This window comes from Podarcis liolepis (assembly GCF_965112155.1).
Source record: "Podarcis liolepis genome assembly, chromosome: 6".
NCBI classification, from domain to species: domain Eukaryota; kingdom Metazoa; phylum Chordata; class Lepidosauria; order Squamata; family Lacertidae; genus Podarcis; species Podarcis liolepis.
The window spans coordinates 71,674,708-71,697,581 of NC_139559.1; the positions used below are offsets into that span (position 1 = coordinate 71,674,708).

Below are 22,874 nucleotides of genomic sequence, written 5' to 3' on the forward strand. Positions count from 1 at the left end.
CATAAAAAAAAAAAATCCCTTGCACCCACTGTGATCATCTTTGAGCACAGAGCAGAACAGAGCAGCACCAGTCCTTCTCTGGCCAGAACAATTGTGTGGGTGAACTTGAACACAGCACACACCCCTGGAGATGCTTGGTCTGAACCTAGTCCTGTGATGATGTGGTATATTAAAGGAGGCTGAGTAGAATTTGCCTGCCACTGAGACAATTGGGGGGGATGGCACCCCCCCTTCTTATTGCCCACTGCTTATTGTTATTATTATTACAGGTAACTGCTTGTCTAAACAACATAGTGCAGCAGAAGAAATTATGTCCCAAAATCAAACCAATAAGCTAAAAGTGCTTAGCACAAAATCTGAAGCCAATGCTGTGTTTATTACCCATAACTCAAAACACACTTTCTTTTGCAAGCAGAGTGCTTAGGTTTCTGCAGTTGCTGTGCCATCCCCTTCTGCCTCTGCCTCACCAAAACAAGTTTCCCTCTTGCGTTCCAAACCTATCAGAGCTTCCTGGTCGAACTGATCAGAGTGCCAAATTTCCACTGGCTCAGCCCTGCCAGAAATTTGCCCACTGCCTTCGTCTGAAAACACTTTTGACACAGAATAGCTCTCTTGATTTTGAAAGAGCTCCCAGGAGAGCTGAAGACGTTGATTTCAAATCCCTTATTAAAACCTGCTTCTTCAGGAACTGAGTTTGTGTGTGTGTGTGTGTGTGTGTGTGTGTGTGTGTGTTTATACATGACAGCACCTAATTTTTACATCTTTTAAAAAGCATTTAGCTATGCCTTTTCCATGTTTCCCACCTAAATATAACCACTTCGAAAATGCGTTAAGTTTGAATGCCACAACCACGTTGCTTGTGGAAAGTTAGTAAAAACTCAGATCTTTGCAGAAAATGGCCTTCTTTTAAAATCTTTCCATATCAACCTTTGCCTCAGACTATCCTTCAATGAAGTTAAATTAAGAAGATTTTTTTTAAAAAAAAAAAGATGGGGGGGTATGGTGTTGAGTCAACATCCTCCACCCTGTTTTCCATACTTAGTGAGCATGCTCCAGCTGACTAGTTTTCAACTCAATTTCTACAGCACCGTCAGCTTCTAAAGACAACCATGGGAGTGAAGGCTGCAGAATGGAACCTCTGGAATCAAGGTACCTCAAGAAGGAATAAACACTTAATTTATCTAAAGGTAAAGTTCAATGTTCTTCTTCACTAGATAACATGTTGTTTCCCCCTCTTTTTAAGAATTATTCTGTTGAAATAACACTTCTTTTCTCTGTGTTATTTCCCATTCTAGCAAATATCCAGGGTGGGAGGGCGGTGGATCTTTTCGCTAGCAGTTAGGATTTCTAACATGTTAAAAAGGTAAAGGGACCCCTGACCATTAGGTCCAGTTGTGACCGACTGGGGTTGTGGCGCTCATCTCGCTTTACTGGCCAGCATGTGGCCAGCATGACTAAGCCGCTTCTGGCGAACCAGAGCAGCGCACAGAAACACCGTTTACCTTCCCGCTGGAGCGGTACCTATTTATCTACTTGCACTTTGACGTGCTTTCGAACTGCTAGGTTGGCAGGAGCAGGGACTGAGCAACGGGAGCTCACCCTGTCACGGGGATTCGAACCGCCGACCTTCTGATCGGCAAGTCCTAGGCTCTGTGGTTTAACCCACAGCGCCACTTGCGTCCCTCTAACATGTTAGCCCCGTGCTTGAAAAGGATTCAGTAGCATCAGGCCAAATGGCCAAGAGAAGCCCACTGAAACTATCAAACTGTGTGATAGGAAAAGACCTTCAGGTGACAAGCGACTAATAAGTCTAATAAATGAAATGAAATGAAAAGAGCTGTGATAGCAGGGCATCTGGTCTGCATGCAGAAAGTTCTAGGTTCAATCCCTGGCGTCTGCACGTAGGGCTGGGAGAGATCTTTGTCTCAAACGCTGGAGAGCAAGATAGACCAATGGTGTATGGAACCTTCCTATGTTCCTGAAATCTCCAAGGCCTTGGAGAATCCTATCTGAAGGATATTAAAGGCTGGAAAAGGTTAGGAGAGGTGCACAGGGGTTGGGGGCATGCTCCCCCATGGTGGAGGCCCCAGCTCTGCCTAGCCAGGTGAAAAAATACTGCTGGCCTAGCTCTTGTTGGCTGTAGTAGCAGGTGGAAAAATCTACAGCAGCATATTTCAGGAGTGAAGCATTTGGTGGCTTTGAAATCCTCAAGGGGCCTCATCCTCAGGTCCTTCAGTGACATCAGTCTGAAACTGGTGAAGTTACAGTAGTAGTAGTAATAATAATAATAATAATAATAATAATAATAATAATAATAATGGAAGAGGGGTCATGTGCCAGCAGATAAAGATTGGTTGCCTTTTGCTCATGCAACCATTGCACACAACCCAGAATTTTGGTATCCATCATCTCTGGAAACAGACTAAAACTATTATTTGCATTAAAAAATGTGTTCTTGTCCATACAAATCCAATGCAGCTTTACTAGAAACTGAGTTCAGGAGGGCATTCAGATGTTGCTTGTTGGATTTCAACTCCCATAGCCAGCATTTCAAGCCCCTGGATCCTTATTTTTATTTAAATGGTACTACACTTTCCTGTCGTTGGGCAGAAAGGCCAATCATAGCGGTGTTCCATATTTTTTGTTTGGAGATCAGTAGTTTCACATCTGAGTTCTTTAATAGTGGGTGGATTTGCCATTTGTTCAAGTGGATGCCATCTGGACCTGGTGATTTGTTTCTTTTAAATGTGGATTCTAATGCCTTTATTTATTTATCGTTTACTTGAGTCAGAGGCTTCCTCCTAATTATTCAGATGGGTTCTTTGCTATCTTAATATTCGTATTACTTAAGAAGTTTAACAAACACTAGGCTGCTAAATGCAGATCTCAGCCTTAAATTTAAATATGGGGTAAGTGCATAACAGTAATATAGTGATAATATAATGAGGTTATCTTAGTTGACTTTAATATGTAAACACATGGGAACTGTAGTTCAACAACATCTGGAGGACACATTTGGTTTCTCTTGGCTTATAGCCTAAGCTCAGTTTGGGGTTTATTCTGTGCTGTAAACTAATCAATGCTGTTGAAATAATAATGAATTAATTTTGATTAAGCAGGGGTGGAGAACTTGCGGCTCCCAGACATTGCAGGACTAATATCAGCTCTGACCATTGGCCATGCTGGCCAGGTCTGATGGGAATTGAGAGCACAACAACATCTGGACAAGCGTATATTCCCCACCCTGTAATATATATAATTTATTCAGCCTGAGAAACCAGTTGACAGGGTGTGAAGGTTTTGATTTTAAAAAAACAGTTATTATTTAACAGTTATCCAAATATTAAGGTATATATGTCTGATGCCAAGAGATGTGAAAAGGTAACCCTTTTCACCTTTTTCAATGAGCCACTGAGGCCAAGCAATTACAAAACTGTATCATCATCCAGGGCATTGGCAAACAGGGGGAAAGCGAAGATAAGTTTTATGTGAACAACATTGCTATGGCTGTAATAGTGCCTTTCAATTCACAAGGGTGAGCAGCAACAGCAAAATAGCAAGTTGAAAATTGTGGTGGATTTAGTCATTGCTTTGTTCTTCTGGGAAAAAGTTTTGTCATTTCATAAGCTGGAATTTTGTGCCAAAAAGAGAATCATGAACTGGTTGTTATGTATGGATTGTGACTAAATTTATAATTGCTCAACACCGAAAGCATATCAGCAGCCAAATACAGGATAATGGTTTCCTAAGAACTGGGATATTGCCAAAATGATGAAACTGACCTATTACCTTGAAGAGGAAATGTTTTGATAAATTTTATGCTAAATTTATCCTTTACTGGAAGAGCAGAGACAGTACATTTTTAAAAATTGCTGAGCATTGTAAAGTTTTTAAACTTAAATTTAGGTTACAATTTTTTTCTGATTAATTTTGTTTTAATGAATTGCGCTATTACCTGTTTCCTGAATATATATATATATATATATATATATATATATATATATATATATATATATATGCTTTCGTAGATTTTCACGGGTACAGGAATGCAGGTTTTGGTGTCTTCGGGTGTCTTCCCGTGTAAGAGTTGGGGTGTCTAGGCGACGTTTCGACGAGGTCTCACTCGTCATCTTCAGGCTGGTGCTTTCGGCTTCTTGTTACTGGAACAGAGCAGGATCTCAGTGTTTGAGTTCCTATAAATACTGTTGAGGGGGTGTGGTGTATAGCCTCCAACGTTCTGGGCAGAGAGGAAGTTCCCAGGTTAGTGTGCCTTTTCTTCTTTTGTTCCTTAATTACTTGAGGGATATCTTGAGTGATTTCTTGAGTGATATTCTGAGTACCACTTAGGTGGGTCATTAAGTGTGGATTAGTTGCTAAAGCTTTCGTGTCTTGACCTCTTGAGCTTGTGAAGAGTTTTTCTGAGAAGATGGCTGTACTGCACTTAGTTGTGCTCTGGCTTGGCTTCGTGTATAGGGGCGAGCTGTGGTTTTGTGCCCTGTGCCAGCCAGATCTGTGTAGGGATTGCAGGGGGGTGCAGCATCCGGAGGTGCCACTATGGTTTGGATACTGGATGGTGTCTGTAATTTATCTGTGGAGAGGGTCTGGGTTTGGGTCTGGTGTGGTTGATTGGTGATGGCGTTCTGTGTGCCTCTGGTTCTGGTGTCGGTTTTTGTGGGGAGGGCTAATTTCCAGATGTCTGGCAGGCGGGACGTGTCGTCACGCTTGTTCATGTTGTGAGGGTGTTTCTCTATCTCGATGGCTTCCATGATTATTCTCTTGTGGTGATGTTCCATGTTAAAGAGCAATTTGGAATCTGCAAAATTAATTTCGTGTCCTGTTTCTTTCATGTGTTGGAAAAGAGAGGAAGTTTTTTCTTCTTTTTTGACGGCATTCTTGTGTTCTGCGATACGTGCATTTATTCGTCTGTTTGTTTGTCCAATGTACGTGGCTGGGCAGACTTTGCAGGGTATTTCATAGACCCCTTGGTTTTCCAACTGGATTTTATCTTTGGGGTTTCTGAGGATATTGGCTATTTTTTGGTTGGTGCAAAAGGCTGTTTTGATATTGTGTTTATGGAGGATTTTGCTAATTTTATCTGTAGTGCCCTTGATATAAGGAAGGAGGGCCATGCCATTGTTTTCTTCTGTGTCTTGGTTTTTGGGGGGTGTTTCTTTTTGGATTAGCTTCGTAACCCTGTTTGGCTGGTATCCATTGGCGATTAACACATTTGAGAGATTCTGTAACTCAGTTGTCAAGTGGTCTTTGTCAGCCAGGCGTTTGGTTCTGGAGATGAGAGTCTTGGCTACGGAGTTTATTTGTGCAGGGTGGTGGTGTGATTGTGCATGTAAGTAGCGGTTGGTGTGTGTTTTTTTCCGGTAGATAGTGTGTCCTAGGGAGCCATCAGGTTTTTTGTAGATTAGGACGTCAAGGAAGGGAAGTTGGTTGTTGGCTTCTATTTCCATAGTGAATTGTATTTTGGGGTGTAGGCTGTTGAGATGTGTGAGGAAGCTATCTAGTTTTTCTTTCCCGTGTGGCCAAATTACAAAGGTGTCGTCAACATATCTGAGCCAAAGTTTGGGTTTGTGTTCTGACTTGTCTAAAGCATTGGTTTCAAAGTGTTCCATGTACAAATTTGCGATGACCGGTGAGAGGGGTGATCCCATAGGTGCTCCTTCTATCTGTTTGTATCTTTGTCCATTGTGGATGAAGTACGTGTTGGTTAGGCAGTGGTTGGTCAGGTCCAGGATGTATTCGGGGGGATTGTATTTGTTTTGAATGGCTGTCAAGGCTTCATTAATGGGCACTTGTGTGAAGAGATCCTGCTCTGTTCCAGTAACAAGAAGCCGAAAGCACCAGCCTGAAGATGACGAGTGAGACCTCGTCGAAACGTCGCCTAGACACCCCAACTCTTACACGGGAAGACACCCGAAGACACCAAAACCTGCATATATATATATATATATATGTTGAACAATTAAAGTCAACCAAGATAACCTCATTATATTATCACTATAGATGAACAAAAAAAATAAGTATGGCTTGTGCAAAGGTCGCTCTTGTCTATTCTAAAGTTTAGCATGTGGATAAAGACTTAGCATGTGGATAATGGCGATGTAGACACCGTATAATTTCCAAAAGCTTCTCTCCCCCCCCCCCAAGTCATGGGATAAGAGCAGAGCTGGATTTAGGTACTGAAGGTAATGGGGCCCTTTATATGTCCAGCTGTCCTTTGTCAACAACAAACTGTTGCTGTTTTTTTGTTGAATATATGCTATATGGTAATTTAGGGACCTAATAGGTATCTAAAGCCATTTGCACGTGTTGCCATGCAACCAGTCCATGCAGAATGTAGGCACCCTATACAGCCATACCACGGGTTACAGACGCTTCAGGTTGCGCGTTTTCAGGTACAGAAGTGCCGAAACCCAAAAGTAGCGGAACGGGTTACTTCCGGGTTTCGGCACTTTGCGCATAAGTGCTAAATCACACTTTGCACATGTGCAGAAGTGCCAAATCGCAACCCACGCCTCCTGAAGGAATCATGTTCGCAACCCGAGCATCCACTGTATATAGAAATCAGCAAACCAGTGATATTTTCGGGAACGCGCTAGCAGGCCAGCCCCACTACTCACATCATAGGAGCCTACACAATACAAAACAATTGCTGTATGTAGGTTTTATTTGTTTTTTATCTTATATTTTGGAAGTGTACACTGTGTTTGGTTTTTCTCCTTTAAATTTCTTGGGGGGCCCCAAGTGAGTGGGGCCCTATGATACAGCTTGTTTAGCTTATACGTAAATCGGGCACTGTTGCAAGTCCGCTTGGGGGCGTGCGCTTTTTTTGAACTCGTTCGGAGAGCATGTGCAGTGAGGTCAGAGCGGAGTTTGCCGTGCCGGGGTGGAAACCCCGCTATATGACACGAGCTACCCGAGAGCAGCGAGGCAGAAGCGTGCGACTGACTCGCTTGCGTGGGAAACAGAGCGAGAGAGTGCGAGCGCCGCGTCCCTCCCCCTTCCAGGCGAGAACTCCTCCTTCCGCTCCTCTCTCAGAACGCGCCCCGCCCCTACTCCCGGGCTTAGTCACGTGCTCCGAACGGCCGCCAAGCAGCGCCGCTTTTTACGACAGGGTGACAGCCAAAGGGTGCGACGACGACGACGTCGAGGAGGAGCGGCGGCGGCGGAGGCGCAGGAGGAGGGAGGAAGGAGGAGGAGGGAGGAGGAACCACCACCACCACCCACTGGAGGGGTGTGTGGGAGGGTCGGGAACGGGAGGGCGGCGCGCGCACGGGCGGGAGCGAGCGCGAGACGACACCCACCCCCTGTCCCCGTCCCTCCCCGTCCCCTCATGGGAATGTGAGGAGAGGGGGTTGACGCCCCCCCTCAACCCTCGCCTCCGCCCCTGCCGCCGCCGCCGCCTGAGAAGCGAGCGAGCGCCCCCCTCGGCCCAGACCCGCCTTCTTCCCACCGGCGGCGGCGCCCAGGTGCGGAGTCCAGAGCCAGCGCACAGCAATGGCGTCCAACGCGGCCGAGAGGGAGATTTTCCTCACAGACCTGCAGCAGGTAAAAGAGAAAAAGTGGCGGCGGCGGCCGAGGCTCTTTCCTTCGTACCTTCCTCCCTTCTCTCCTCACGGCCCGGAAAAGCTCTTCTTCCTTCCTTGCCGCCCTTTCCTCTCTCCTCCCCCCCCCCAATCCCTTCCAGCCTGGGGCCTCCTGGCCGCGGAGGTGGAGCCGCCCCCCTCCAGGCCCCCTTCCTCGGCGAGGCACACTCTGCCTCCCAGTGTCATAATCTCCTTTGCTGCTGAAGCCGCTTCTCTCTCTCTCGGCTCAGGCCACCTTGAGGTGGGTGGACCCCAGGAGTTTTCCTTTCCCCTTTTCTCCATCCCCCGCACACACGCCTATCTCTTCCCGGTTTCTTTAACTGAAAGTAAAACTTGTCGTGTGTAAAGCACACAAACCTCCTCCTCCTCCTCTTTTTTCCTTCCTCTGCTTTTTAGCTGAAGGGGTGTGTGTGAAGGAATCTTCCAACAGGAATTGGGAGTTAACTGCACTGGGAACTGGTGCCCACAGTTGTGTTTCTTTCTCTTTCTGACACACACACTCTCCCACTTTGGGCATACTGGTAGAGAGTGGGGAACCACCATCTAGTAACTGGGTAGCAGGAGAAGATATGAGCAGGTTTGTTTGCTTCCTTATGTACCTTTCATAGCTTCCTGACTAATCCTGTATCTCTATGGGGTGCATTTCCTGATTTTGTATAGAACTGGCTTGTTCATCACAGTGAACCTCTCGACCTTTATTCTCCACAAAATTAGTTTCTTCTGATATCTCGCTTGAATACAAGATGACAGCTCTCCCACATTTATATGACCTTAGCATACGTTATCCATTTAAATTGCAGCACGTTGTACACTCCTTGTATGTTGGAGTTATATTACTTACAAGTTCCATAAACTAGCAGCATGTATGGTCAATTGGGAAATGAACTCCCGACCAGAAATTCTGTTACTACCTAAGTGTTTATATGAAATAGTGCTGTAACATAATTGATATAGTTGTAGATGAATCCAAATATTTGCCACTAACTGTCAAACTGAATGTACAATGGGTGGATGTCAAGTGTTCTTCCGTTCCTAAATATACTGTAGAGTGTGAAAGTGACTGGAGGGCAAGGCCTAGCCTGAAAAGTATAGTGTAATCACTGCCACAGGCTGTGAAAGAAACATTGTGGACTATTTTAAACTAGCGTGGAATACTGTTGATACAGTAGCAGCATCACCTATTTTTATTTTAGAAGATTTATAACTTGCCTCTTGGCTCCAAGAGGCTTCACAGTAGCTTACAATATAATTGAAAAAACACCTCTGATAAAACAGCAGTAATATCACAGTAACTGAGAGTTGAGCAGCAGTAAACCAACTGTAGCAGCAGACTGCACAGTTAAAAGGGCATTCTGCAATCATAGAAGATACTTGATACTTCTATTGAGAAGGCCCTGCCTGTGTCCTTACCAACCATGCCTCTGAAGGCAAAGGAATATGAAGCTAGTCCTCTATTTACCATTATGAAAGGTGAAAGGATGCATGAGGAAGGATGCAATCCTCAACTATTCTGACCATTTAGGCCTTTATAGATAATCACCAGCACCTGAAATTGTAAAGGTTTGCAGTTGTAAGCCAGTTGCAACTGTTAACACCAGGGCTATATCTTCCATGAAGCAGGTTTCAGCCAGCATTCTGGCTGCTGGATTTTGCACTAGCTGAAGTTTCCTAACACTTTTTAAATGAAACCCAACGTAGAGCATGTTACAATAAATTCAACATAGAAGTAACCAAAGCATGTGCAACAGTGGCCAGACCTGCTTTTTTCCAGGAATGGCTGATGCATTTACCCAAGCTTTGCAACAGCATTCCTGGTCACAATAGTAACCTAAGTATCCTAGAGCAAATTTAGGTCAAGGAGAACCCCCAGGATACGAACCTGGAGTAGAGGTTCTCTACTCACTAGGTGGTACCCCGAGGCTTGGAATAGCTTCTCTGTTAATTAGCAGCACCCTGTCTTTGCCAGGCCTAGCTTCAATTTATGTACTCACATCTGATCCATAACTGCTCAAGCAATGTTTAACGCCTTCTGCAGCCTCCCTGACATTTGATGAAAAGGAGAGATAGTGCTAGGGTTCATCTGTATATTGGCAACATCTAGTCCAAATCCCTAAATTCTCTCCAAACGTTTCATTTTCATGTAAATGTTGAACAGCATGAGGACAAAATATAATGCTGGGGCATCCTGGAAGCAAAAATCTCAACACTGTTTTCTAGGACCTGCCCTACCAATAAGACCTTGAATCTTTGCGAAACTGCTTCCAAGCCCTATCCTGACCTAAAGGATATAATCGTTGGTAGTCTCAAAAGCCATTGAGAGGTCCAGCAGATCCAAGAGAGATGCACTGCTCCTATTTAGCTTCTGACATAGATCATCCAGCAAAACTGCCAAGGCAGATTGAAAAGGATTGTGGGAACCAGTCTTTTCCAAAAATGTCTATAGATTTGTAACACTTGTACACTTTGCCCAAGAATGGTAGGTAGGCTGGTAATTATCCAAAGATGTAGGATCAAAGAAATGTTTTTTTCAGCAGTGGCAGAACTGATGGCATCTCTCTCTCCCTTAAAGAAGCATTCACTACCTCTGCCAGCCATTTAGATGGTTCCTTTTGGTCAAGAGGGCATGTAGTCAGTCTCAAACCTCCAAGCAACCTGTCCACATGCTCAGGCAGAAGCTACTCAAACATATTCATCAACTGGAAAGCAGATACTGTGGATACATCCATAGTTTCTGTTCCTGAAGATGTGCAGTTGTAAAGAGCAGGTGTGAATGATTTCATCTGCAAAGTGTTGTGCAAAGTCACAGTAGGCCACTGAGGGGCTACCAAGGGTTCTTCTTTGAGAACTTGGATTTGACATGCTCTTCACCACTTGGAGCAGCTCTGCTGGATGACACTGTACTGATGAGTTGCAGTGGAAAAGTAAAATTTTGTGAGTGATCATGTCAATCGCTCAGGTCATTTCCCCATTCCATACCTCTGACATGATAGCCAGTCATGTTAGCTAGAAACTACCCAAGAGCAGTCAGAAATTAATTTGGATCCATCAGTCTCCATGAGCAGACCATCCTGATAGTTTTACAGAGGGTATGAAACCCTGTGAATCTACAAGGGGTAGTGAACTCCTTTGTTATGGACAGTTATCTTAAAGACATCCACCAGCGGTGTGTCCAGTCCAGCAGTGTGTGCATGTAGATAGGCCCATAGTTGTCATGGAGGCCATAAATTCCTGACCACCACAAATGAGGGTACATTAGTACTTGATAATATTAAATCCCCCCCTCCAAAGCAATGCCATTGGCTATTAATTCCAAGAGTTAAAGTGCATGTTGATACCAGCCTCATGACAGACTTTTTGTATTGCTTTCGTAGTTTTGTCTTCTTTTTTTGTTTTTCCTATGGAAAAAGTCAAAATATTTTCTGCCAATTTTCTTGATAACACATGGTGTTGCAAAAAGAAGCATACTGTGTATTTTACACATTCTGTTTCCAGAATTTGCTAGTGTACAGAAGGTAGAAAGAGAAAGGAAGCAGCAAAAAGCCAAGAGCAGGATTGAAAAAACTTCATACATATGGTCACACAGGCTCCTAAAAATATGATAGCGGCTCTCAGGATTTTTAAATAGTTTTCCATAATTGATTGAGAGAGACGTGACTTTGTAGTGACATGGATGCTGCTATTTAAGCAAATCCAGTTGAGGCATCCAATGTGACGTTTGTTATTTCCATATGATGAGAATTTATGATGTTCACAAGATACTTGCCCCAAGGCATCTGACCACATGCCCTCTGGACCCCTGCCCTTCTTGGCTGGTTAAAGCCAGCTGGTGTTACTGGGTGGATGAGGAAGTGCTAGCTGCTCTTAAAGAGTTGGTGATGTGACTGCACCTTTAAAAACCCACCCTGTGCCCAATGGTGTGTAAGAACTACCAGCCAGTTACCAATGTCCCATTCTAGGAGAACATGGTGGCAGAGCAACTGCAAGTGTTCCTGTATGACATTGATTATCTGCCTCCACTTTAATCTGGGGTTAGGCCTGGTTTCAGTGCTGAATCGGCTTTCATTGCCCTAATGGATGACCTATATCAGGGCAGGAAGAGTGCATCCCTGTTACAATTACTTTCTCAGCAAATTTTGATACCACTGACCATGGTATCTTCCTAGATCAACTTTGGGGGATGGGTATTGGAGTCCCAAAGTAGCATCGGGGGAGTTCTCTTTGACTTCCTGGCACCTGTCCAATGTGGTTCTGCAGGGTATTGCTTTGTTTCCAGTGCTATTTAACATCTAAATCAGGCATAGGCAAACTCTGGCCCGCCAGATATTTGGGACAACAATTCCCATCATCCCTAGCTAACAGGGCCAGTGGACAGGGATGATGGGAATTGTAGTCCCAAACATCTGGAGGTCCGGAGTTTGCCTATGTCTGATCTTTATGAAGCCACTGGGAGTGGTCATTAGGAGTTTTGGAGCAAGGTGCCATCGGTTTGCTGATGACACACAGCTGTACCTCTACATAGCATCTGAATTAGGAGAGGCTGTGCAACCTATGGACCAGTTTCTGTTCTGGGTGAGGTTGCTTGGGGAAATGTAGCTTGGGAAGGTATTCCTGGAAATGTCTTTGTCATTAGGCCAAAATAATCTTGGTGGCTAGAAGTGCTTTTTACCTGCTTTGTCTGGTACAGCAGTTACATCTGTACCTGGACCAGGATAATGTGGGCACTGTAGTCCACACATTGCTAACCTCAAAACTTGATGTCTGAAGAACACTTTTCCAGCTGAAATTCAGCAAGCACCCTCACTTTGGCCTTTCAGGAGTCTCTTGAAGACTTTTTTATGTTGACAAGATTTCTGAATTTTTCCCTGAATTGACTCTGTTTTTAAAAGGAACTTTGCTCTTTAAAAATTTAGCACCAATTGTGAAGATAAGAAAAGTTGTATACCTCTTTACAAGTGGTAAAAGGTTTAGGGAGAATTAGCACTATTCATGCTCAGCTGAGAGCTGGTGGACAAGAAAATGGATCTATTATTCCTTTGTAAGACCTTCACTATATGACAGTTTTATAATTGTGAGCACAGGTCACTGATTGTACCCTTCAGTTTAATACTAATACAAATTTGTCAAAATAGGATGGAAGTCCACATTGTACGGGTCCTGATTTAGTGATTTTATGTCTTTTGTTTAATCCCAGCATTTGATTAAGTCACAAATGTTTGTTATCTTTTGAAAGTGGGTATTATTCAGAAAGCATATTTACAATAGTGGGACTATGCGTCACAGCATATGTAATGCAACCTGTATTCCTTAACTACAGATAGGAGATTGGGAGCACCCTGTGGACTTAAATGTTTCTCCCTCATTTATTTACCTACTTGTGCAGGCATTCATCATTCTCTAGCCATTTCAGAGATAGCTGTGATTATGACTATGCCAGCATTTTGCTAACCAAAGTTGGTGCCAACCACAATTTGCACCCACGGTTCTAAATATCCAGCTCCTAAGGTGGAGTGGAGAAGCCAAGGTGTATTTGCTGTGTGCTGGCTGTATACCTCTGGGCACCTGGCTAGTATAGAGTCAAAACAAGCTTCCAACCTCTTCCCTGTGTCCATTCAGAACTGGAGCAGGGTAGAAGTTTGCTGTCTCCAATTCACCTCCAGTCGCAGCTCCAAGCTTGGAGCTCCAGAGAGGAGATTGGGTTTATCTTTGACTTAAGCTATATTGTGTGAGGTCTGGGCAACACCCCACCCATTACTGGAGGAGCATGGTTCTTGCAACCACAAATGTTTGGGTTGGCCAAAGAATGCCAAAATTTGTGGACCACTTGAGCCAGGCCATATAATTTTAATCTTATTTCCTGAGCACCTGGCTTACAAACCTACGAGCAGGAAGTCTCAGAGACTTTATCCTGGTTAGAGGAAACATTCATAGCTCCATAACTGGCATAAAAGGCCAATCTGAGTGGATCTGCCCCAGTTGAAAGGAAAGCTCAATATAGAGGAAGAAGAGTTGGACGTTTGAACTTAGACCTTCACCTGTGACTGGCTACGGCTGACAGTCTTGATATCAGGAAATACATAAGAAAAATATAATTACTGTTACTTCATATGGCATTCCCTGTGAGGGGCAAATAATGTTATGTTTGTGTGCTGGTTGCATTATATTAAATAGAATGAAAACTTTGTAGAGGCCTATGCGTTGAGCCAGTAAGATACTTTGATCTTTTAATACCAACACTTGAGTATTTGATAGTAATGACTATGTGGCAACTATACCCTGGTCAGCTGAGATGAACAGGATTTGCATAATCATGATATTTGCTACATGTAGGAGTGTAAAATGAGTGGACAAATCTCAGGTGCATGATCTTCCTTGGACTGTTTAAACATGATGTTGATGTCAAGCAGTTTGAGACTGAAAATACAGTAAAGCCCTTAGAATGTTGGACAAGATTTAGATAGTGGCAGCAGCTGTAGGTTACCTGTTTCTACTTTGTCTAACATAATTTGTTCTTCCAAAATTAGTTTCTTGTTCTGCATTCAGTGTCATTTCTGAAGTTTCCCTGAGTTTGGGTGGATACTTTGTTTGGTGTTGCGGCATGGCTTTTTTTCTTACGAATGTGATTCAGAAGTTCTGCACATACCAAGTTGTCTCACGCATTTTTGAATTGGGACAGTATTCAGTTCAAGAATAAAAATACTACTTTAGAGCACGGTTTGGGAGCCTCAAGCCTGAATCAAATGCAGGGGTACAGGCATATCTCACTGCTCCTTGGGATTCTCCCAGGTCATGCCTCTTCACTGGGTCACACCTCTTACCAGCCCTGTTCTGTGGCCTCTGAAGAGCTTTTGCTAGATGGAATATATCCTTGAACTGTGATAATGTTCTTGCTTGGTGGCGATATAGGTGTAGGTGTAGAAACCTTGGGCATTTGTGTGGCTAGAATGTGGCCTACTGTACAAAAGAAAGAGTTCCACCCACTGTTCCAACCACTGTTTCCCCTGGCCCCACCTTCCACACATTGGGAATGCAGTCTCTGAAAGGTTTTCCATAATGGAATGTAGCCTTTCTACTGAAAAGATGCCCCAGCCCTGCATTAGAGTGTATTACAGTTTTGAGAGAACATGCAGTTGCAGTTGCTCTGCACACACTTGGTCCAACAATGGTTGTTGACCCATAGACAGCTTCCCCACCTCCCCTTCTACTTTCTCCATCATTCCAGAATACTCTTGGGGTTTATTAAACTAAGCTTTCCTGTTCCATCCAAACTGCTAAACTGTGGTTTGATGGCTTAAAGTCTGAGATTATACCATAGTTTCCCAGTTCAGATGAAGATGGAAATTCTGGTTTAATAAATCTTGAAAATATTGAATTGCAAAATGAAAGACTGGGGAGAAGAGAGTGCCTGAGATCATTATGTTTGAGCTAGCCCTGAAACTGGATTTAATATTTCATGTTTGATTATAAGTGGCTCATAGGTCTGAAAATATTGAAGACTACTGATCTAACACATATCACAGTGGAAACAATGGAGAGTACTCTTTTATTTCTTAAAAAAGGCAACAGAAATCATGAGAGAGATGATAGGTCACCCCACCTGAAAGGAAGTTAAACGTTGAAGTTTTATTTATTTTTTAAATGAATTGCTTCTGGCAGTTAACATAAACACAGCAAGATGAATGTGAGTCAAACTGAAAAGCAAAAATGAACATAAGGCACATTATAGAAGGGCTGGAGAGAGCACAATGCACACATATTTGATTTAGTCCCTTGCACAACTAATTTTATTTCATGTGAAGCAATTTATAGAATAAACTGATATTTTAAAAACTTGCATTGACTGTGGATATGTTCTAAAGTTAGAAGCATCCCTGGAAAAGTAAGAGAAGTGTAAGTCAAATATGCCTGACTACTGCTGCAGCATTCTTGAACTGCTGCCCATGTAGAGCTCTGTAATCTCCTTTAATGGAGACGTGTTTATAGCAAAGTTTGTTTGTTTGTTTGTTTGGTGGAGTGAGTTTTAGCCCTCAGATGGTGATTCTTTCCAATTTTATTATTTTGGAAATTTGCAGCAGTTGGAAAAATTGTATTAGCTTTACTCATCTTCTGATCTTAATGCTAGTATTTAATCTACTGAATTCATTTCTGATGCCGAGTATTTTAAGTCAAGAATAAGTTGCTGAGCTATTTTAAGCCCAAAGATTGTGAATGAGCACTAATAGGGAAAGTTTCTCAGGAAGCATTTACTGTGTGGATTCCGGAAGGCCTCATTAGGGAAGTAAATAAATAATTACCTATGATTGGTCAGTACTGTCTGGCAGGTACTGTCAATCTTCTGAAAGCCAAATTAGGTTACCACCTTTTAATAGCTCTCATTAATTGGATCTCTGAATTGAAAAGCACTCTCTACAGCTATCTGTAATAGAACTCTTAGGCTGCAATCTTATATACCAGGGGTTGGAAACATTTTTCAGGCAAAGGGGAGTCCACATTTGCATATGGTCAACTTTCTTGTCAACCTATCAGGCAGGCAGAGGAAAAAGTGAGTAGAACAGCAGATCTCAACCTTTCTCCATTCAGGCAAGCAAGTGGCAGTACCTCGGAAGAAGGACACATTCCAGTCAGGCAAAAGCAATCAATTAGGACTAGTGAGGGCCTTTGAGGAACATCCTTAGGGTTGGTAGAGAGCCCACAGACATTGGCCAGAGGTTCCCCACCCTTGCTTTATACAAAAATTAAACCCATGGTTTTTATATGTATTGATTATTTTGTATCTTTTAATTACTCCCATGAAGATCTGTTATCCTTTAAAACACAATTTGTGTTTAATCTACAGAAGAATTGTTAATGCAATTCTATGGTAGTTGGTGATAGAGTAAAAGACTGCTTTCCATTGCCAACATGCAATCAGGAGGACACTTTATGGCTCCTAAGTGGGCATAGGCACACTAGATATCTGCCCCACACCTGACACCCCATGTCATGTCAGTTGTGAGGCTAGTGGGTGTGGTTTAGGAAAAACTACCTTTCCAAGCCAAATCTGACAGGCCAAGTATGGCCTGCAGGCCGCAGGTTGTAGAGGATAGGAGATGTAAGTAGTCCCTAGTAAAACCAACTAGAACTTTAAAGTGAAATAAATCACTTTGTTTGGTCTAGTGAAGTGAGTGTGTGAACCATTTAAGAATGGGGGGAAAGGAAATTCTGCTAAGGTTTTGGGCAGGTTGCTGTTAATAAAAACAAAAAATGCTTTTGAGATCTTGTGATGCATCGACTTAGGCAAATGAAACCAGTTATGGGTTGTCCAGTGTTGAAATGCATCTCACATTTTTTAAAGTAATGACAATCTACAAGAGGCCCAAACAGCACCAGTTTTTATTCATAAAGTAAGTAGGACAACTGCTGAGATACTACCAAATTGACCACTTGTTAACAAAGCAGAAAGGAAATGCCTTACTAAGAAGTAACTATTCAAACTGGACTCATGGACTCTTAGATTCAGTATTTACACCTAAGGGTACACAACAAGGTTTGACTTCACTATGTAATACAGTTGTACAGTGGTACCCCGCAAGACGAATGCCTCACAAGACGGAAAACCCGCAAGACGAAAGGGTTTTCTGTTTTGGAGGCGCTTCGCAAGACGAATTTCCCTATGGGCTTGCTTCGCAAGAAGAAAGCCCATAGGGAAATCTCCGGGGACCTCTTTTAAATGATGGTGGTGGGGAGCAAAGCCTTTCCCCCCCTCCGGCCTTCAGAAGAGGTCCAGGAAGGCCGGCGGGGGCCGAAAGGCTTTGCTCCCCACCGCCAGCATTTTAAAAGCAGTCCGGGATAGCAGGGAAGCGCTTCCCGCTATCGCGGACGGCTTTTGAAGGCAGGCGGGGGGGAGCAAAGACTTTCGCCCCCCGCCCGCCTTCAGAAGAGGTCCTGGACCTCTTCTGAAGGCGGGCGGGGGGCAAAAGTCTTTGTACCCCCTGCCTGCCTTCCCAGGGGCTTTTACATCGCCCCGGACAGCGGAGAAGTCCTCCGCTGTCCCGGGCGATTTTAAAATGCCGCCCGCCAGCATTTAAAGATCGCCCCGGACAGCGGAGAAGTCCTCCGCTGTCCCGGGGTTTTTTTAAATACTGGGGGTGGGAAGAAAAGCCCTTGTCCCCCCCCCCCCCAGCCTTCAGAAGAGGTCGGGGGACAGACTGTCCCCGGACCTGGTCTGAAGGCGGTTTCCATAGGAACGCATTAATTGATTTTCAATACATTCCTATGGGAAACCGTGCATCGCAAGACGAAAAACTCGCAAGAAGAAAAAACCTGCGGAACGAATTAATTTCGTCTTGCGAGGCACCACTGGTTCGTGAATGCCTTACGAGTCGAACGTTTCGCCTCCAAAATGCCGCAAACCCAGGAGTGTGTGTTCCGGTTTGCAAACGTTCTTTGGAACCCAAACATCCAACGGGGCTTCCACGGCTTCTGATTGGCTACAGGAGCTTCCTGCAGCCAATCAGAAGCCACACCTTGGTTTCCAAACATTTTGGAAGTCGAACGGACTTCTGGAACAGATTCTGTTCAACTTCCAAGGTACCACTGTATTTTGTTTATTAAATATGTATATAGTCCTTCATTTGAGGATCACAGGACAGTTTATAATAAAAATACAGAACATAGTAACAAACAAAGAAATACTCATCAAGTAATGGGAAGGAGAGAAAGAAGCCTAGATTTTAAGTTTTTAGCTATGCACAGGACAGGTCTCTTTCAGGCAATGCCTGCAGAAACAAAAGCAAATGAAAACTTGGGCTCTGTGCCCCTGTTCCCAGCTGACAAGCAGGGTTTAAATCTTGTTTTAGCTGTGATCACCTGTTTCCTGCTGGGAACAGGTGTGCTCAGCCAAGGCACAAGGCAGAATTGAACCCTGCCCTCCCAGCTGATGTCACGGGCCAGGGATTCCCCACCCGTTGTACATAAAGGATGCAGTTCAGGAGTTATTTTCTCCATACCTACCCACCCCCACAATTGGTAATCAAGAAATTCCAGTGCTTCTTACACAGGTGGCGTGGCTCATTTCCTTTTCCCGAGTAGGTATAAGATTACCTTCCAAATACAGAAGTTCTTGCAAGCAGAAATATGGTGCTTCCCCAAGGATTGATCGGTGTTGTTCATTTTTATTTCATAATTTTCTGGAAGATCAGTCAGATGATTTCAACATTAGATTGTTGCTGGCTAAGACAAGTTTGCTATCTACAGCAAGAAAGTTACACACCTACTTTTTTGACCCTAAAGAGGGTTGAGAGCTAGGCTGCCATGCGATTTTAAAATGATATGAGGAACAATATTAAATGCTGGCAATTTGTATTCCTGAAAATGTTTAACTTCCTCTTGAGGTGTCTTGTCTTTGTGTGTTGCATTCTAATGTGTATTAGCTGCAAACAATTTTTAAAAATCGTATTGATTTGGAGACAACCTATCCCTTCTTTGACTTGCACAAAGTGTGGGCACATATACCTGGTCTGGTCTGCTAACACTCCCCCATAATGTTTGCCATCTTTTACACTCCTGATACTAAGCTCAAGTGCTAAACTGCTAGAGCTCTCTTTATTTCGACTTTTATCTGATACCTGTATATAGTGGTATAAATATCAGTCTGAGTCATGCAAACTTGCTTAACTAGCCATACCACTATTGTAAATAATACTTGCCCCATATATACATTTGCTGATTCACTTGTGCACTGGGATTTTCCTGTTACAAGATGATTTCTGTATATAACATACCAGATAAGAAGAGAGCTGCATAGGCATTTGCCTTTTCCATGTCTGGTCAGTTTTGGAAATTAGAGAGGGGCATCACTGTGAATTAGAAATTTAAGCACCGATAAATATTTCAGTTGCATGTAGTCTGTATGCTGGAATGATTCCTCACTTTTTCATGTCTATCCCTTGCATGTTGTAGCTAGTCATGAATCGAGGGATGGTGGCCCGGTGTAAATGTAATGCTTAACCATGGCAAAGTGCAATGTAAATGAGCTTGCTCAAGCATTGGGCTCACGTATTCCTCCCTGTTTTCCTGTGGTTAGTTTAAAGTGTAATATATTAATATAACTATGATCCAGTCATTTTTGGACTGGACCCATTGGGTATACTTTGTAGGCATGATGAACTCTAAAGGCAACCAAATGGTTGGGTTGAAATTGTTCAGTTTCCCATTTTGCAAAGCTTCCTGAACAAGAGCAATTCAGAAGTGAATCCCAGATTGAGGATTCTGACAGTATTGGGTAAATAGAAACCAACGTAGAATCCTTTCAGTAAGGATCTACAGAAAACTGTAGTGCGTAGAGGGAGTTTCAAGGGGAGAAGAAGTGGTGAAAGTCCTGAAGTAAGCTTGGACATAAATATGATTTTATGTTATGATGTTTATATGCTTGCAATTTCATAATAATAACATTTTAAGCATTTAAAAATGAACATTGCAAGAAAGCATCTAAAGAAAGACTCCACCGAAAATAATGTGGCTACCTTCCACAAGAGAGATGCTTGTGGAAAGTCAATGTGATTGCCCGAGTGTACTGGAAATTATGACTTGTTTTCCAACAAGAGGCTCTCTTCCATCAACTTTTGTCAGTTTTGAAAGTAGTTTTCAATGTGGTGGGCAAAGGGATAACACCTCTTCAAGAAAAGTAAATCTAAAGCCCATCTGACTATATGGACTTAGTCATGTAGTGCTCTTATCCCTAAAGCTCTAGGTTCTGTAGTAAGGTAACTGCTTACGCAGTTAGAATTCTGCAAATCTAAGCATATGTGGATAGCTTTTATAACTTACAGTATTTGTCTGAATTTGAAATTTTCACGGTTCCCATTTTGCACAGTGGATGTCATAAAGCATATCGTTTCTCTGCTAGACTGTTCCCTGCAATGAATAAATTAGATAAACAGTGCAGATAGAATAGTTATCAAAGCAGTCACTCTGCTGCATTCTGTAGGATCAATTTAGGACTGCAGGGTTTATGTAGTCTTGCTAGCAGGTGGAAATTTGAGATTCTCATTTTAAATGAAGGTTGGTTCAATTTAGTGCTGCAGTTTTGGAATCCTGATGCTTTCAATTCCATGGTAGTCTGTCTTCATTCTAGGAAGTACAACAGACTTTGATCTCCCTGCTCCTGTTCATTTTGCACTCTATATAAGCTAACACATTCTGCTGGTAAATGACTCATGTATGTAGTTCAGGGGGCGGGGGGGGGGACTGATAGAGGATCTTAAGTTTGCAGATATCTTCCAACACTTCTTATAAGAGAGGTATAAAATATTTGGAAGGGCTACAGAATACTAGATCTCTAGCAGATTGCTAAATGTTTAGCTTTACTTTCTGAATGTATGCAGCATGGTTTCTTCTGAATTTAATAGCCATTTCAGACAATAGTATAAAATCTTACCTGAACAAAGATAAATACAGTGGTACCTTGGGTTAAGAACTTAATTCATTCTGGATGTCCGTTCTTAACCTGAAACTGTTCTTAACCTGAGGTACCACATTAGCTAATGGGGCTTCCCGCTGCCACCACCGCACGATTTCTGTTCTCATCCTGAAGCAAAGTTCTTAACCCGAGGTACTATTTCTGGGTTAGCGGAGTCTGTAACCTGAAGCGTCTGTAACCCGAGGTACGACTGTAAAGTGATAGGTAAAATATGATGGCTACTAGCACATGCCACCTAACCAAATCACAATTATGGCCATTACTCTGTATCTTGAGGATACTGTACTTTGCAAATGATTTTGCTGCTCGAGTTTTGGGGCAGGAGGGGAAAGAGAAAGAGGATGCCCAGCCAAGAGGCGAGTCTATCTTGCTCTCATGTCACTGAGCAGTGCATGAACGAATGTGATGTCCACCTCCCTGCATAAAGCAGAGTTTAGAGTGCCACTGCGGTCAAGATAAGTCACTAGAGTGAACACATAACATTCAGAAGCAGTTATAAACCAGTTTGCTTTTACATTTGGAAGCTCAAGTCACTGTTTGGGTTCTGTGGTCAGAATAATGGATGTGAGATTACTGCTAGGGTAATCTTTACTATATTTACTTACAGTTGCCTTTTGAACCTTGAGAATTTTATGGCTCTTGCTATATATAGTAGTGCACCAAACATTCATGTTCTGTATGTTAACCAACTGTGTTGCTTTAGAAGAGACATGGGGAATAAATATAATGTTGCATTCTTGCAGCTTTCTCCAGGGTAGTTGACCATGAGAACTCTAGGCTTGTAATGGATTGTGTAAGTCTTAGGTTGACTAATTATATCAGACTTTTAGCATTTTTTTGTGCAGAAAGAAAAATAATAGTTGATATTCTTTGAGAACATTGTTGGATACCTGAACCTGTGGAGAAAGATAACTTTTTTAAAAAATAAATGAGCCAATATATTATGTTGCCAAAGTATATCACCAAAATTGGCTGTTTGTGGCTTCCTGCAATATCTATGAACTATACTGAGGGAAGGAGGGAACATCTGTGGGTGAAATTGGGTGGTTATTTGGTGAAGAGGAGAAATTTCTCGCAAACATAGTTTAATTTGAGTAATTTTTCACCAAACAAGGGCATTTAGAATAAGCATTCTGAATACTACATATACTTGTATGATTTGTTGCTGAACCACTCAATCATTTGGTAACACTGTGCTAGTTAACATTATGATTGTTGTGCAAGACATACAGTTAGCATGTGTTTAATCTTTGAAATATTACATTAACTTGCCTGAATATATTCAGGGTCCCCCCGCCCCAAGTTCATTCATCTTGGATTTTATATTAAGAAAAACATTTTTACTCTAACAAACATTTTTTTAATTTAGATTTTTTTCAAAATGATATAGAAGGCAGTTGCTGTGTAAGTAATTGACAAATTAAGAACATTTTTAAAATTCCACTATTGACTGGGCTCCTAAACATTTCATTGCCCCCACTCCCCTGTGCCCAAATCTTTGGAAATATGAGATCTCTTTTAACCCTCCTGTCGTGATGAAATGTGTATTACTAATTTATAATAGCCAGCATTCAGAATGTGACAAGCATTCAAAGATTGGATTGGCTACACCTCTCCAAATGAAATGTGCATCAACACTTTCCTAGTAATTGATGGAAGCAGTTGCTTTGTAGGTTCTGCAGTGTAAAACCTAGAATAGTACAAGATTGTATGTGATCATCTTTATCTAATTAGACTCTCGTATTTGCTAACAGTATGACTTTATATTTACTTAACTGGGATTTGGACTCTAGCTTTTTGTTTAATAGCTGATTGTGTAT

The 22,874-nt window shown here is 42.6% G+C and overlaps 1 protein-coding gene across 7 annotated transcripts in view; it reads left to right on the forward strand.

Moving 5' to 3' along the window:
* The first annotated feature begins 1,034 nt into the window (after window positions 1-1,034).
* PKN2 (protein kinase N2) overlaps window positions 1,035-22,874 on the forward strand; it is a 53,277-nt gene continuing 31,437 nt past the window's right edge. For 3 of the 7 annotated variants that reach the window (XR_014527911.1, XM_083511013.1, XM_083511015.1), the window contains exon 1: window positions 1,035-1,187. Coding sequence is in view for 4 of the 7 variants with exons in the window: in XM_083511013.1 (XP_083367139.1) it covers window positions 1,110-1,187 (78 nt within the window). In the remaining 3 variants the exon portion in view is untranslated. Of the gene's footprint in view, window positions 1,188-7,102; window positions 7,561-22,874 lie in introns of those variants that run through there. The other 4 variants (XM_083511014.1, XM_083511016.1, XM_083511018.1 and 1 more) reach the window with 3 other exon arrangements.